General features: G+C 35.7%; 2 protein-coding genes across 9 annotated transcripts in view; one reads left to right on the plus strand and one right to left on the minus strand.

Moving 5' to 3' along the window:
* The first annotated feature begins 173 nt into the window (after positions 1–173).
* The window catches only part of LOC128207534 (echinoderm microtubule-associated protein-like 2), a 42,229-nt gene continuing 27,082 nt past the window's right edge, over positions 174–15,320 (plus strand). For 3 of the 8 annotated variants that reach the window (XM_052910502.1, XM_052910505.1, XM_052910508.1), the window contains exon 1: positions 14,414–14,897. In XM_052910502.1, the coding sequence (XP_052766462.1) occupies positions 14,822–14,897 (76 nt within the window). In that variant the 5' untranslated portion in view covers positions 14,414–14,821. Of the gene's footprint in view, positions 211–791; positions 1,036–14,412; positions 14,898–15,320 lie in introns of those variants that run through there. The other 5 variants (XM_052910500.1, XM_052910501.1, XM_052910507.1 and 2 more) reach the window with 4 other exon arrangements.
* LOC128207533 (uncharacterized) lies at positions 5,109–12,919 on the minus strand. Its single transcript, XM_052910499.1, has 3 exons — positions 12,797–12,919; positions 9,776–10,963; positions 5,109–6,852 (listed from the first exon to the last, which is right to left on the minus strand). The coding sequence occupies exons 1-3, from the start codon at positions 12,799–12,801 to the stop codon at positions 5,283–5,285; spliced, it is 2,763 nt and encodes a 920-aa protein (XP_052766459.1). The 5' UTR covers positions 12,802–12,919; the 3' UTR covers positions 5,109–5,282.

Consider the following 15,320-nt stretch of genomic DNA (forward strand, 5'->3'; position numbering starts at 1 on the left):
ATCGTTATCAAATAATTTTACCCTTCACCTTTACTTTTTAATAAAACATGGCACCCGCTTCCGCATCTAACCTCTATGACGTCACAGTGCTATGTACATGTATTCATAGCAGGTGCTCGCTCTGTGTAGTTATCCCCAACTTATGATAAACTTTGGAAGTGGGCGTGTTCGCAGCATCAGCAACAGGCATGGAGAAAGGCGAAAAAATAGGTTAGTTTTTTTTTTGCTGTGACATTCCATGCAGCGGTTTATTTGTGTGTATTTTTTACAGTTAAAATGTTTCAACGCGTACCAGGGGTATGCTCCCGCAGCCTTAAAATGTCTTGTCACTTTGTCTTAAAAGGCTTCTCAATTGTAGTTACAACAAGTGTACAGTACAGGTTCTGTACAAAGTATGTGTATACCAGTAGAGTTTTACTTTTACTCTCGGTGTCCGAGGTATTTTTCTCTGGCTATGTACAAGGAAAAAACCCATAAGATTTAGAATTTAGTAATATTTATAATACTTTTAAGTCGGCAATATTTTACTCAGTAATGGTAAAAATATTTTAAATAAGTATAAGTGTATGTATATCTCTTACATGTATAGCATGTATTGATGTTCAATGCACAGGAAATGTATCTGCAGAATAATCATTACTGTGTAGCAACATCAATAAAACATATTGTAGATATTTGTATGAATATCAGCTTCAGAAGTTGCTTGCCTTTCATGTTATTGATTTGCACATGGAGTAAGATTACCATATCATGAGCCTTCAGTTGACCTAATAACAGTGAGAATATGGAGATGAGTCTGGTTTATATTTAGCTCCTGCTGGAAATACTCCAGAGAAATAGTGTGATGTCTGTGAGAGGAAGTTGTATGACTGCATTTTTATTTCAAACATGTCTGACATGTGTATGTTAACATTCACAAACAATTGATCCTGGCAACTCAATGTGCAATGTGACATCAATGTTTATGTGGCAAGGGAATTTTGCACATGTTTCTACCATCTGCAATGGATTTAGCAGAGACTGAGCACATCCTAGGTGTGTACATGTACATTAAGTGGTAATGTGTGATTTGTGTTTTAGTGATGGGACAAGTTTTAAAAATGTATCTATAGAAGTCAGGTAATTTTATTATGAAATAGTTACATATAAACTGTATATTTATAATGTCAAGTACTTCAGTTTATTAATAAAAATCATTTTGTCTTTTCTGACATTAATTTGACTGACCGTGAGTAAAATATTGTTCTTTGAAAATGATCACAGTTTGCATTACTGTATGGTTGTATGATAAACATATTCTTGAAGTACCATTATCAGCACGTGTAGCTATTACAATTCATAAGAGTGACAGAGTGTGACAATCCTATAATAGCTTTATCATATGAATCATTGGATAAATTGTACATGCATGTTATGGAAAATTGACTCAAAGTAACTTTTAAACATTCCTTGGATTGTATTGTTACTATGATAAAACTCTTTAGGTATCACTTTTGTGTTTACTCAGGCAGTATCGCCCCTAAGTGTTTTTGATTTTACTAAAAAAAAAATTCTCCTGAAAATTTATGATTCAATTTGGGAAAAAGCTTTCCTTTCATGACAGTTGACATTTGAACCGTTATTTCCCCTGAGCTGACTCAATTTTTAAGCTCTCATAAACAAGAATCTTCAAAATAACATGAATTGAAAGTAAACCATTATATTTCACCTCAAACGTGAATGATGCAATGCAATTGGTTCTGGACTGATCAGGCTTACTGTCAAACTGAGACCCCATATTTTTCCATATTGGGTTACTGAATGATTATCATTTAAGGTATTAATCGCGTGATTGGTGTCATTATTGAGGTATGAACACCACTGGGCTGGATAAAGTGTGGGTAAGGACTCCATGCATACTTGAACCAGCCCCACTGCGTTCATCACTTCAAATACCTTTTAAAAGTATAATTGAAACACTAATGACAAATTAACATTTGACATATCATGAATTTACACTTTCTAATGCGTTGATTTATGTTTTTCGGTGCCTGCTGACACAATACAAACAATAACAAGATAAACAATTTTCAATTTACATGTATATTGTTATGCGATGTTTCGCGATCTGAGCATATCCAGACATGTTGCGTTCATTGGAAAATATTTGCAATTGCTGAAAGGCAGTTCATTTAAGCAATGAAAGTTGAGGTGAAAATATACCAAAATGGCATCTATTTTCTGATGAATAAATGACACATTTTCTATAAAAATTGATCGATGTAAAGAGGTCGTGAATGTGATATGTACAATACAGGGTAAGTACATGTGGGCGACCCGATATCACCCAACATGTTTTCGCTTGCCCTGAATATCCCATATCAGGTTACCTACCAACTCCACTACGTATAAATAATTGGGACCCTATATAATTACCTGAGACCACCAGTATTTCAACCTCAGGGTCTCAGGGCCCCAGTTTGAAAATAGTAAGGAGAACACTGTATATGAAAGACCTACCATATTCCTGTACAGGGAAAAAATCCCACATAATTTATTATCAATGCCCCTGTCTTCCAGCTTGGATGAACGTCCAAATTCATCCATCCCCCGCATTTATTTTTTGATGTGTGATTGTCAATGCACAAACTTGAAGTTGGATTTTTTATTTTTACAAACGTGCATTTGCAACAGGATGTACCAGTATGTTTATAGAGGAAAATGCTCACACTGCTCCAAAATATCATGCTGACAAATATGACTGAGTTTCTTAAAGAGTGAATAAACACTGTTGAATTTTTGAAATGAATAAGAAAGTTAAACACAAAATTTTGCCTTAAAGCTGCACTCTCACAGATTGAACGTTTTGACAACTTTTTTATTTTTTGTCTTGGAATGAGCCATTTTTTGCGAAAATCCATGGAAACCAGTTAAATAAGACTGCTGACAGAAAATCAGATCGCAGATTTTTATATTTCACTTCAAAAAGTGATCTTTTATGCAATTTTCTTAAACCGTTAGCCCATAAAACATTAATTTTCGAACGGAAATATGAAAATCTACGCTGTGAATGTTTGTCAGTACGATAATCTTATAGTGTTGGTTTGCAGATATTTACACAAAATTTGCTCTTTCCAAGACAAAAAATAAAAAAGTTGTAAAAATGGTAAATCTGTGTGAGTGCAGCTTTAATATTTGATCTAGCTTTTGACCAGAGTTGGTCTTGAATATCATGCTGGCAAATAATCTTACCATGTTTAATGAAGATCAGATAAAAAACTTTTGTTTACAAGACACAAAAAACGACAACGCAAAATTGTTAATGACACCGGAACCCCTTCCTGCTTTTTTTTCACCCATTTATATCCTGAAATTTTTCAATGAAAAATCTGTCTAAAAATGTAGAGAGATTGCTTTCTACAACACATTTATTTTGGGATAATGTCAAAATCCCCTAGTTTTCTGAACAAAATCCCCTGAGAAGCCTTTCAGATATATGGCATGTTTGAGATAATGACATGTTCTTTAGACAAAATCCACTGGGTTAATGTCAAAGTCCACTTTTTTCTTAACAAAATCCCCTGAGAAGCCTTTCAGATATATGACATGTTTGAGATAATGACATGTTCTTTAGACAAAATCCTCTGGGCTAATGTCAAAATCCACTTGTTTTCTTAACAAAATCCCCTGAGAAGCCCTTCAGATATATATATGGCATGTTTGAGATAATAACATGTTCTTTAGACACAATCCTCTGGGCTTGTGTCAAAATCCCCTTGTTATCTAAATAAATCCCATTGGGAAGTCTCCAGAAATAGAGCATGTATGATTTGAGTACTATGTTGTATATATACAGTCATGTAGCACATCTGATTCTCTTGACTCACTGCATGCAATTTTTTCTGCAGAGTCATGCTCCTCCATCATTTGGAAAGTAAGGCCAGAGTTTTTTTATTTTTCGTTTTACGGGAAATTTTTCAAAAATAAGCGCCAGGAGGAGGGAATAAATTAAGAAAAAGATGTTGAAAAATGAGTGTTGAGAAAAAAAATAAAAATAAGATGGATTTTCCGTATATTTTTCTTTTTTTTCGCAAACTTTTATAGAATGTATGTTTTGAAGTTGTTTTGTACTCCATACTGCCTGTTGTATAATAGATCTGTATAATAAAGTCAAAACAAGATGTCATTTTCACAAGAAGCCACAATAATGCACCAGTCAATTGTAACCACGCCCAACCCAAGTCCGGCCAATCCTTGGTAAAACCTGCCCATGCGGAGACAAACTACTGGTCAAATTCCCACCTTATTCCCCCGCACCCCAAGGTAAGGCCCATTCCCCACTATTTTTGGCTCAAAAACAAAACCACGGCATTCACCCGGCACTGCTGGGCGACCTGGAAGGTAAAAACACAGCCCATTTCTGTCGTTATCCCCTATTTACCCCAGGACCTGGGGTATATATATGGCCATTAAAATGGCATGCAATATGTTGGTATAAGTTTTTTGTCTTTAGACAAACAAGCCAAATCCAATGTCACATTCTCGTCTTTATCTGTAGTCAGAAACTGTACAGCAAATTCCAATTCTCAGTGTATCCCCATGTAAACAGGTCTACACACATAAATATTTAAGTGATTTTATGCTTTGGTATAAAGAAAATACAGTTCTGTTCCGAAATATAAAAATGCCTGATTTTATGAACAACACAGTCTTCAAACTCAATCCACTTTAAAATTTTGTAAAAGGCAGCCATTTTCCTTACAAGCGCTTAGATGATGATAATAAGCAAGTTTCAAGTTTTATTTTCATCATGGCATATAATATGCATGTGATATTACAAAACAATGAAACATATTTCAGTTGACATCATAAGCAAAAGCACCGGCTTCCGCCTAACTTGGAAATTGTGTGCGATATTTTTTTTGTTGTGAAATTAGCATTAGGTTAAATAACACTAATTTTTATTTTCTATCGGAGATCGAAGAAACGGGCGGCGGAACGAATAAAAGTAAAGTTAGGAATTTGAATCTTTTTCTTATTTGGGTTTTGCAATATTTAGGTACGGCGCTCCCGTAAAACAACAAATAAAAAAAACACTGGCCTAATGTTCAACATCAATGAAAACAACAAATATTTTAACTTTTATAATATGAACACAGACAACATTGAACCAGACAGTGACAAAGAGCAGCATGTAACTGCTAGTAAGATAATGATAACATTGCTTGTAAACAGAGAAAATGTTATTTTCAAAATAGTCAACTCTTCAACACAAGATCACTAGTCAACTCTTCAACACAAGATCACTCTTTCTGTAGGGAATATTTGAGACTGATAACAAATTTCCCCCCATCGGATGTAATCATCCTCTTCAAGTTTATATCTCCTGGCCTTATAACACTGTTTTCTGGTAGGTAGTCGCCAAGGTTAATGTCAAGGTCACATGAAGTTTTCCCAATCTTGCACATTCCGGAAAAGTTGAAATTGTTGTCACCATCATCCACAATGACCATATCTTGTTTACAAATTTGTTTTGTGTAGTCATTTGAGAGGCTGTATTCTATTCTGGCACTGTGAGTAGGCTTATATGGATATGCACCCTCATTACATTTTGTCACTATCGCTTCTTTGTCAAGCATTGGCTTCTGCAATTCCCCTTCATATTCTCTCTTCTCTTTTTTGTCAACATTTTCGCTCTTAGATTCAATATTTAAGCATTCATTCATTTCTGTGTTTGATTCATCTACATCATGTAAGTCCGATCTTTGTTGTTTTATTTCATTTTCAGGTGAAGATTGTGGTGGTTCTGCAGATTCAAGCATTTTTTGTTTAGTGTCATCACTAAATGTATGTAATGAAGTTTGAATCAGTTCTTTTTCTTTAGGTGCTGCTGGCTTTATCTTCTTCTTCATTGATTCATAATTGGACCTTTTACCAACAGCCTCAAGAGGCCTTTTCATTGGTTCAGAAACCAGTGGATATACAAGACCAACATTTTCAAAAGTATTGCCTTTCTTTATGTCATGATTATGACAATCTAGGGTTTGGAAACTTGTAGTACCTTTGGTACTGTCATTGTTTTTGTTTTTATTAGACAAGTTTTCTTCAGGGTCATATGGCTCCTTCTTGATTGATACTGCATGAAGTCCGAGACTTGGAGTAGTGTTGTCATTTGCCATATTTTTCTTAGACGTGGGATATAACCTTGGATAAAGATTTGCACTTGCAGATTTCACTTTCACTGTACCTTTTTTTGAGTTCATCAGATCTTTCGCTGGATTAATCATAGCATTAGCAGAATTCACAACAGTAGTAGGACTTGTTAGTGTACATGTCGCTCCAGCAGGAATCAGTGCTGCTGTAGGAAGAGGCCCTGGTTGACCAGAGAAAGATGTTGAGGCAGGGATTAATAGCAGCGTTACTGGCCCTCCAGTTGTAGACTGCACCAATGTAGGAGTTAATGGGACATTAGGGACTATGTGTCTCATAGTTGTATGAGAAGCAAGTTGCATGGCTGAAACTGGCTGTGTCAGCTGGGACTGGATAGATGGGAGACTAGTCAGACTTTGTACTGTTGATTTTTGATGTGCATTCGGTAGATCTGAGAGAGCTGAAGAGATGGACTCCAGGCTGGCTGTAGAGCCAGGTTTTGGGAATGTGTCCTTATTCTGGGAATTGCTGTCTATAATCCTCTGAAGTTTTGTCTTCAGATCTTCTTTCTCGTTGTTTGTGATTCTTCTAAGGGAGGAAATAATGCCAGATACTTGCTGTTTCCCTTGAATTCCATCTAAAATCTGAGACCTGTGAAGATGGCGTTCGATTGCCTTTTCCATCACTTCAGTGGAAACGACACCAGGAGGAGGGTCCAAAATCCTGAAAATGTCAACATTTGTACAATGAATACTAACAAGAGGCACATCAGTGCCTGTGCTCCACTGGCCAAAAGGTTCAAGCAAAGACCACCTAACGAACATTTTCGTCAAGTTTCATAGAAATACAATCATCAATTTTTGAGGAGAAGTTATTTAAAAAATTTTTTTACTTTAATAGCTCTGGCTGCCATGTTGTGCAGTGGACCGAAATGATTTGGGCAATTTGAGTAAAGGAGCACCAAACAAACATTTCTGTCAAGTTTTATCGAAAAAAGGTCATCAGTTTCGACGACAAGTCGTATAAAGTTTTTTTTATTTTTTAGCTCTGGCAGCCATGGTGTGCAGTGGACTGGAACCATTTAACAAATTTTGGTTAATGACCACCCAAGGAACATTTCTGTCAAGTTTCATCAAAATCTGATCATCGGTTAACATTTAATCTGAATAGATTATGAAGCAAATATCTAACCTGAACAAGAACTGACGAGATAGAATCAACTTGGTGTTTCACTTACACTTTTCGGCCATTTAAGTTACTAAAAATAGCTGTTTCATAAACTTTCAGAATGTCACTTAAACGAAAATTAATGTTCAGTCTATATATACTTTCCTATGTATAAATGTAAGGTTTTTAAATTGATCTTTTTGTGAGAACTTTATGCTTATATGTTTACTCATAAATTATTATTGTTTAAAAATTATTTAAAGATGCTATACGTGAAAAATTAAGACATTATTTTTTTTCTATTAAAGGGAGGTAATTCAGTAGTAAAATGTAATCAAAGCTATTAAAGCATGGCATTTCTTTTCTAACCATGTTGATATTATTACATTCTATTCAAGCAAGATGCCTTTTGTTTTTACATAGTACCCATAGGTTCTGAAAAACAAGGAGCACTATTCCCAACAGAAGGATGTCACTCCCTATCACTGCATGAGCATCATAATAAAGAAATGTTTACTCAAACTGCAAGCTGCTCAATTGAAATAGGTATTTACCTCAAGCATACAGTTTTATAATGTGGCAAAATAGTCGGACTACTAGATTGTCATTCGGACTAGTAAAATATGCCATTATGCTAGTCCAACTGGCTAGTAGGTTAAAATGTTTTTCGTGAAGACTGCGGACGAGAAGTCCTTAAAGGTTTTTCTATTTTTAACTCTCGCAGCCATGTTGTGCAGCGGACCGGAACCATTTGGGCAATTTTGGTTAAAGGGCATCCCGATGAACATTTATGTAAAGTTTCATCAAAATCTGATAATCGGTTTCTGAGAAGATGTAGTTTAACGTTTTTTTCTATTCTTAGCTCTGGTGCCCATGTTGTGCAGCAGACCAGAACTGTTTGGGCTATTTTGGTTAAGGACTACCCAAGTAACTTTTCTATTTTTACCTCTGGGGGCCATCTTGTGCAGTGGACCAGAACCATTGAAGCAAATTTGATAAAGGACCATCCAAGGAACATTTCTGTTAAGTTTCATCAAAATCTGATCATCGGTTTCTGAGAAGATGTTCTTAAAGGTTTTTCTATTTTATTGCCCTGGCAGCCATGTTGTGCAGCGGACCGGAACCATTTGAGCAATTTTGGTTAAGGACCACCCAAGGAACAATTCTGTCAAGTTTCATCAAAATCTGCCTATCCGTTTCAGAGGAGATGTCGTTTAAAGATTTTGCTATTTTTAGCTGTGGCGGCCATATTGTGCAATGGACCAGAACCATTTGAGCAATTTTAATAAAGGACCACCCAAGGAACATTACTGTCAAGTTTCATCAAAATCTGCCGAACCGTTTCAGAGGAGATGTCGTTTAAAGATTTTGCTATTTTTAGCTCTGGCGGCCATATTGTGCAATGGACCGGAACCATTTGAGCAATTTTGGTAAAGGACCACCAAAGGAACATTCCTGTGAAGTTTTGTCAAAATCTGCCTATCCGTTTCAGAGGAGATGTTGTTTAAAGATTTTGCTATTTTTAGCTGTGGCGGCCATATTGTGCAATGGACCAGAACCATTTGAGCAATTTTAATAAAGGACCTCCCAAGGAACATTACTGTCAAGTTTCATCAAAATCTGCCGAACCGTTTCAGAGGAGATGTCGTTTAAAGATTTTGCTATTTTTAGCTCTGGCGGCCATATTGTGCAATGGACCGGAACCATTTGAGCAATTTTGGTAAAGGACCACCAAAGGAACATTCCTGTGAAGTTTTGTCAAAATCCGCTTATCAGTTTCAGAGGAGATGTCGTTTAAAGTAAAAGTTTACGCACGCACGCACGCACGCACGCACTCACGACGGACAATCTGTGACGACATAAGCTCCATGGCCTTCGGCCAGTGGAGCTAAAAACTACAATGTGTCACCTGTCTAGAGCACCTACCATTTTCTAGTTAAGGAAGACCCTACGGCAAGTTACTTAAATTTTATATAATAGAAACAAAAGTAAAGCCGACAATGGCTGATTATCTGACTCGTAAGGACAATAAGCATAAAATTATTCTAACCAATCTTAGCCTCAAGTAAAATAGTGGGCAAGGTTACCCTGCAGTCTGGTCAAAGTTTAGTAGACTGGTCAAGAACCATTAAGTCAGACAGAAGATGATATAAGGTGATCTGATATTTATGGCCTCAAATGTTGGGGGTTTTTAATGCTTTGCAATAAGGATGCTTTACCCATTAACAAACTGAAACACAGGTTTTACCTCGGACACCTGGGGCCTGTTTTAGTGAAGGATCCTGGTTGTAACTTGAGTAATTTAAATCTGTACTTATTTAATGCTACAAATGGCAACAAGTTCATTGTTTTTTATTTCTTTAAGTTTGTGGTCATTTTTAATACTAATTCACATGAATATGTAGTGAAACAAAATTGTACTTCACATATTCATCATTATCTGCAAAGAATAAAGAGTAATATTTAAATAAAAAATTACCTGCATACATCCAGCAGTTCCTCCATGTTTTCTGGCCTCTGTTTGCGTTTGTAGTTTGATGACTGTACAATGGAGTTTGCTGTAAAATAGCCTTCAATTCCTGCTGCCTTCATTATTAAACTAAGCTTTTTTTGCAGATTATTTACACCATATGCCATGTGACGAAACTCAAGTCCATGTTTTGCCTGCAGCAGGAAACCAGACTTATCATTCTCAGGTATCTCCTTGATAAGGTTAAGGTAGAGACTTAAGATGTTGTAGAAGGTGCGAGGATTGCTCCGGTTGGCATAGTGGCGCAGTTTGTCTGTATGAACTATTTCTAGGGCAGTGTTGTAGCTATAGCTGAATCGCATGTCCTCTCTATCTGATGCAAAAGTCTTGTCCAGTTCAACATAGTCCCCATACTCATCAGAAGACAGTGTAAAATGCTCTGCTTTGATATACCTTAAGCATGAGGCGGAAGTTAATCCGAATACCTTCATCAGGTAGAAATACATTGTGTCACTGATGGCCTTGGCAGAGTCAATACCAAAAATTCCCTTCTGCCAGAGCTGTTCCTCCTGCGATCTTGTGATGCCTTTTGGGGTTTCATTCCTGACACTCTGAACATTTTTCATTTTAGCTAATCGATCATAATAGGCTTGATTAAACTGATCGAATCCACTTGAAGCCTTTCCTGTCATGTAGGTGTGGTGGATGTTAAAGTAGTCGCAGTATGCCTTATGGAATCTCTGAATTCCAAAAATACAACCTTTCAGACTATCTTCCTGATAATCTGCACCTGTTCTGCTATTTACTTCTTTGACAAAAATGGCAAAAATAGGATCCATTTTCTCTGGTGGGTATCCACAGACTTCCATGATCTCAGGATAAACCCCATTGTGGGTTTCTGCCCAAAAATTGTAGGCCAAAACAGCAGTTTTTGTGGCTTTCCTGGTCATGAACTTTGGAAATGTTTTCAGAATAACATTGAAGTCTGGATATTCTAAGTTTGTTTGTTTGTTAGCAGCATGTGCACCAGTGTTATAATTATTGTCAGCAGCTTGGGGGTGGTGTGTTTCACCTGAAGTGTCTGGCTTGGGTACATTGTTCCCACCCATCTCCATTTTGTATACTTCCTCATCATCACTGTTCACCTCCACCTTAACTTCACGGAAAATGCTGGCATCCCAGTCTATGGCAGTATCACTGCAATCAAATGTAACAAACATTAAATAGGTTTTGATCAATGAATGGGGGGGGGGGGGGGGGGGGGGTGACCATTTTCACGAGTACTTGATAACCCACTAGTCTTCTTCTGAATTGTGTTATTAGTCAGACATGAAACAAATTGTGTAAGTTTTATTACAATTGAAAACAAAGTATTACGTATTTAATAAATTAATAAACAGTATACTGAAAAGTCATGGTAGACATTAATTTTCCAACTTGATTTGCTGTTCTGACGGGAAAACAATTGGTCCCTACTTTACCTAACATTTTTGAGACCGTTGCCCTAAAGTCATATATATTTTTTTAGGCCCTAGCACTGCTCAGACAATTTACTTTAAATATGTTAATCAAATTTGGTGAGATATCATGCATTATAGCATAGAGAGGTAATATAAAAGATTGCGTACATTCTGCACAGTAAAGATAGCCAACAAGGCTAGTTCTATGAAATTTTGGCTCTTACTCAGGAGTGAATGATGCAATATTATTGGTTAGCCACAATCATTCAGCCCAAACTGGTAAATATTACCTGCAAGTTTATGGTTATAAAGAATAAATAAGAACTGCTGAAGTTAGAGTGCGGATACTTTCAATTTTGATCAATTTTGATAATTAATGCTTCAAATATTAGCATGTTATTCAAAGTGACAATGCTGATAAGATTAAAACCTTCGTTCCCATCCAATGAAATCACCTATCAACCTTCAATAAGTACTTTATGCTTACTGGTTACCAATTGTGTAAATCTTAATGACTTGGACTTTTTAATCATTAAGATTTTATATTATATGTTCTCTAATTGTTACTTTTTGATAGTTATTAAGCCCTTTAGAATACAACCTACATTTTCAGCCTATGAAATTGGATATAGGCAATTATCAATAACTAGGAATTTCAACTTTCGCTGTTGTTTAAAGGTCTGCCTATTGCCACTCATCCTATATACACTCCCTGTGCCAGATTTTGCGTTGACAATGTTTCAGCCAATTACATGTAGGTTGAATTCTAAGTTAGTCAGTTAGATGACCTGAAGTTCAATCTTAATAATTACAAAGGGCTTGTTCACTACACTCAATCCGCCCATTCTTAGTCATTATGATTTTACTTCATGTCATCTAACTAATACATAGACAATTGTAACCAAATTGAGTGAAGATTGGATAAAAGAACTACTCACGTTCGAAAATATGAAACATTAATTTTTGACAATTGAAGGGGATAACTTATGAGTCAGGCTAAAAGTATCTTGCTGGTTGTTATATACGTGTTATGTATTAAATCATAATTAAGCCTTAATTTAAGCTCATAAAATTTTAAATCAGATCCAAATTTGGTAAATACTGAATAAAACTACTCAAGGTGGTGTAAGTGAACATCTTTAGAACTACCATGGTATCGCCTGCCAGGGGATTAATTATCTATTACTCTATTTTAAGATATCTACAAATTTTATAGAGAGAGGTTTAATTGCCATAAAAGTTATCAAAAACAGTAGAAAAAAATCATACAATTATGCACCAGTCAATTGTAACCATGGCCCCCCCCCGGTCCGAAGAATAGCGGAGACTTCATTACCCTTGTTATACTAACTGGCTGTAAAGATTATGTGCAGCCTTACACAATCAATATTGCCGGTTAACTGTGGCCCTCACTATACAGTCAGGAAAACCAGTCTCACAAGCATGCAGTCTTTCTTATAGATATATCCAATTTAGAACAACAACCTGTGAAAAGAATCATGGATTAAACATTTCATAGACTTGATTTTAATTTTAACATAAACTGTTAGTTAATCAATCAATAAGTTACCTCATGATTTAGCCTTTTCCCACCACAGTTTGTGTGTGTTCAGTGTATAAGCTATAACACACCAGCAAGTAGATAACCCAGTTGTAGCATGGTACAGAGAGAGTGTATTGACTGCTTGGTCACGCCTTCTGCACATATCTATTTATAGAATGATTGGGCATAGAGTGAGGCTAAAGATGATCAATCTGACAAATACTCTAAATACATTACAGTACCGGTAATTTATTTATCATTCAATAATGCACTTGCATTTTTTCCTGTATGACTTTCTTAATTACACTGCAATTTTATAGACCATTCTTCAGAAGAAACAGTCTGTTATATTTGTTAGAATTTTATTACATGCATTGTATTGAGTAACATTTGATAACATGGTAGTATCAACAAAGTTGAAATAACTCTGACTGTGATAGTTCTGTTCGTTTTTACCCTTTGATACTTTATTTTTGTCTGAAGCATTATTCCAAAAGTGTCTGAGGTATCAACTTTATATTTAATAGTTTCAGATAGATCATATTGAGGACAAGAACTTTAACTCTGGCTGCAATATATTTTAAGTTATTGTCCTTTGTTTTTCTTTTATACTTCCAAAAGCATAATTCCAAAAGCATTGATACCTCAGACCATTTGGGTCAAAAGGTATTTAACCCCCTGACATTCAGCTGTGTAGGGTATTCTGAAATCTTAAGGGGTATTTTCTCTGCTTTTGAAAAATAAAAGGGTGGGTATGTTATCTTTAATATAAGTATTGTTTGTAACTTCAAACACTGGTATTAAAGAGAGCTGTCTGTGACCATGCAGCTTCAGCATTTGTAAGCTCCAAGGAGTCACCATGCCTACCAATACTACTTTCTGTATATATTTGAAGCTTCATTGGCCCACACATACAATTCATTTTGTATTCAGTACAGACTCCACATTTCAATATAAGGTCGGGCCCTTCCTGGAGAACTTTCAGCTAGTAACCATTCTTTTCAAACAACTAGCTGGTTTTTTTCTGACAACTTTACACCAACTTGATGTTTCTGTTTCTTTTACCCTCCATCAACAACCAATAATAACTCTCAATAATTGGGAAGCAGCTTTTGAATTTTCCCATGTGACATAATTTAGAACATAGCCAGCATCTGGTCAAATTGATTTATCAATATAAAGGGTCGAGCTCAATTCAATCACCCCTGTTTTAAATGCAAACCCATACACACAAATCAGATTTAAATGCATTTCGTCAAATTTTAATACATAAGCAAGTATGAACATTATCTGAAGCTCTGAACTCAGATAGATTTATTATAAAGTACAGTGCACAAGAACCATGACTCTGTCTGCAGTGTCAGGGAATATACTGCTCTGTGACTGCTCTTGTTGCATTTAAAATCTCCAATTTACCAATAAGTGTATTGAAATTACAGAAATGTTTATATACTGCTTCTGAAAATAGGAAATATTTGTTTAATATCTCTAAAAATGTTATTGTACTGATGAACTTTGCCCTTGACATGAGAGGAAATAAATGTGTTATCATGAAGTAGCTTTGGCGGTAGATATTTCATATAATCCCTGGTGTAGACATGTGGATTCACTAAATGGGAAGTACTGTAGGCGAAATAGCGTGCGTGCTGTCGACTGTATACTAGACTGTGAATGGGTCTATGGGTAGTATAGGTTGAATATTGGATATATCTTTATTTTTGCAAAGTTGCAAGTTTTCAGTGAATGCAAGGGTGTCTCTATTCATGAATTTGTTGAGGATTTGATATTTTTTATCTTATCGCATTGTCAATAAGTGCTGAAGGCCATCTTCTAACCTTGATTTACTCTGCACATTATACTGTTCTACTCTATTTAACAGACTACCAAACTGAGTTAAGAGTTTATCAGTAGCAAACATTCATTAGTGGATAAAATATTTCACTTTTGATTAGACAGGTGTTTTACCTGTGGATTTGCAATCAAGTGTCGTGAAGTGAGGGTGTGTTATAATACATTACCTAGTGCAACTTTATTGTACGTTTAATTCCTAAAATGGAGGTGGAAGTTGAGCAGGTTCAGGCTTCAGGTGTGAATGGGGACGCTCCGGAGAGCGAGAGACAACAGCCAGGTACTTTTGTTAACAGTAAACACTGCAGTTGAATAATATACATCAACTTATCACACACATTCCTAAGCTGGGAGTGACCAAAAGAATATGACTAGAATCTGTCTTCTGTTTATGGCTTTATTATAATACAACTGATCTGTTTTTGGTGCAAAAATTTGACTTTAAGCTTATTTTCCATTAAATGATAGCATTTCATAAAACAAATTATTAAGTTACTAAATGCAGGTGTCTTAAATTAAATTCTTATTGCACAGGAAATGTTTTACTTCTTTTGAAAGCTGTGGCTTATGCTTTTGAACATGAACAAAATAAATCTCAAGTCAGATCATAGTGCTTAAAAATATATACACTATTCAAATGCTTATTAGTTTGAATAAACTGTGCGGTTTTATGTTGAAGTTTTTGTATTGGATTGCAAAAACT

The sequence above is a fragment of the Mya arenaria genome, chromosome 11 (assembly GCF_026914265.1).
Source record: "Mya arenaria isolate MELC-2E11 chromosome 11, ASM2691426v1".
In the NCBI taxonomy this organism is placed as follows: Eukaryota; Metazoa; Mollusca; class Bivalvia; order Myida; family Myidae; genus Mya; species Mya arenaria.

What these genes read in the sequence shown, in the direction of transcription:
- LOC128207533 (XM_052910499.1), bottom strand. An exon ending in GAACTGCTGGATGTATGCAG is followed by an intron (nt 6,853 to 9,775) that starts GTAATTTTTTAT and finishes TGACATTTTCAG; the next exon opens with GATTTTGGACCCTCCTCCTG.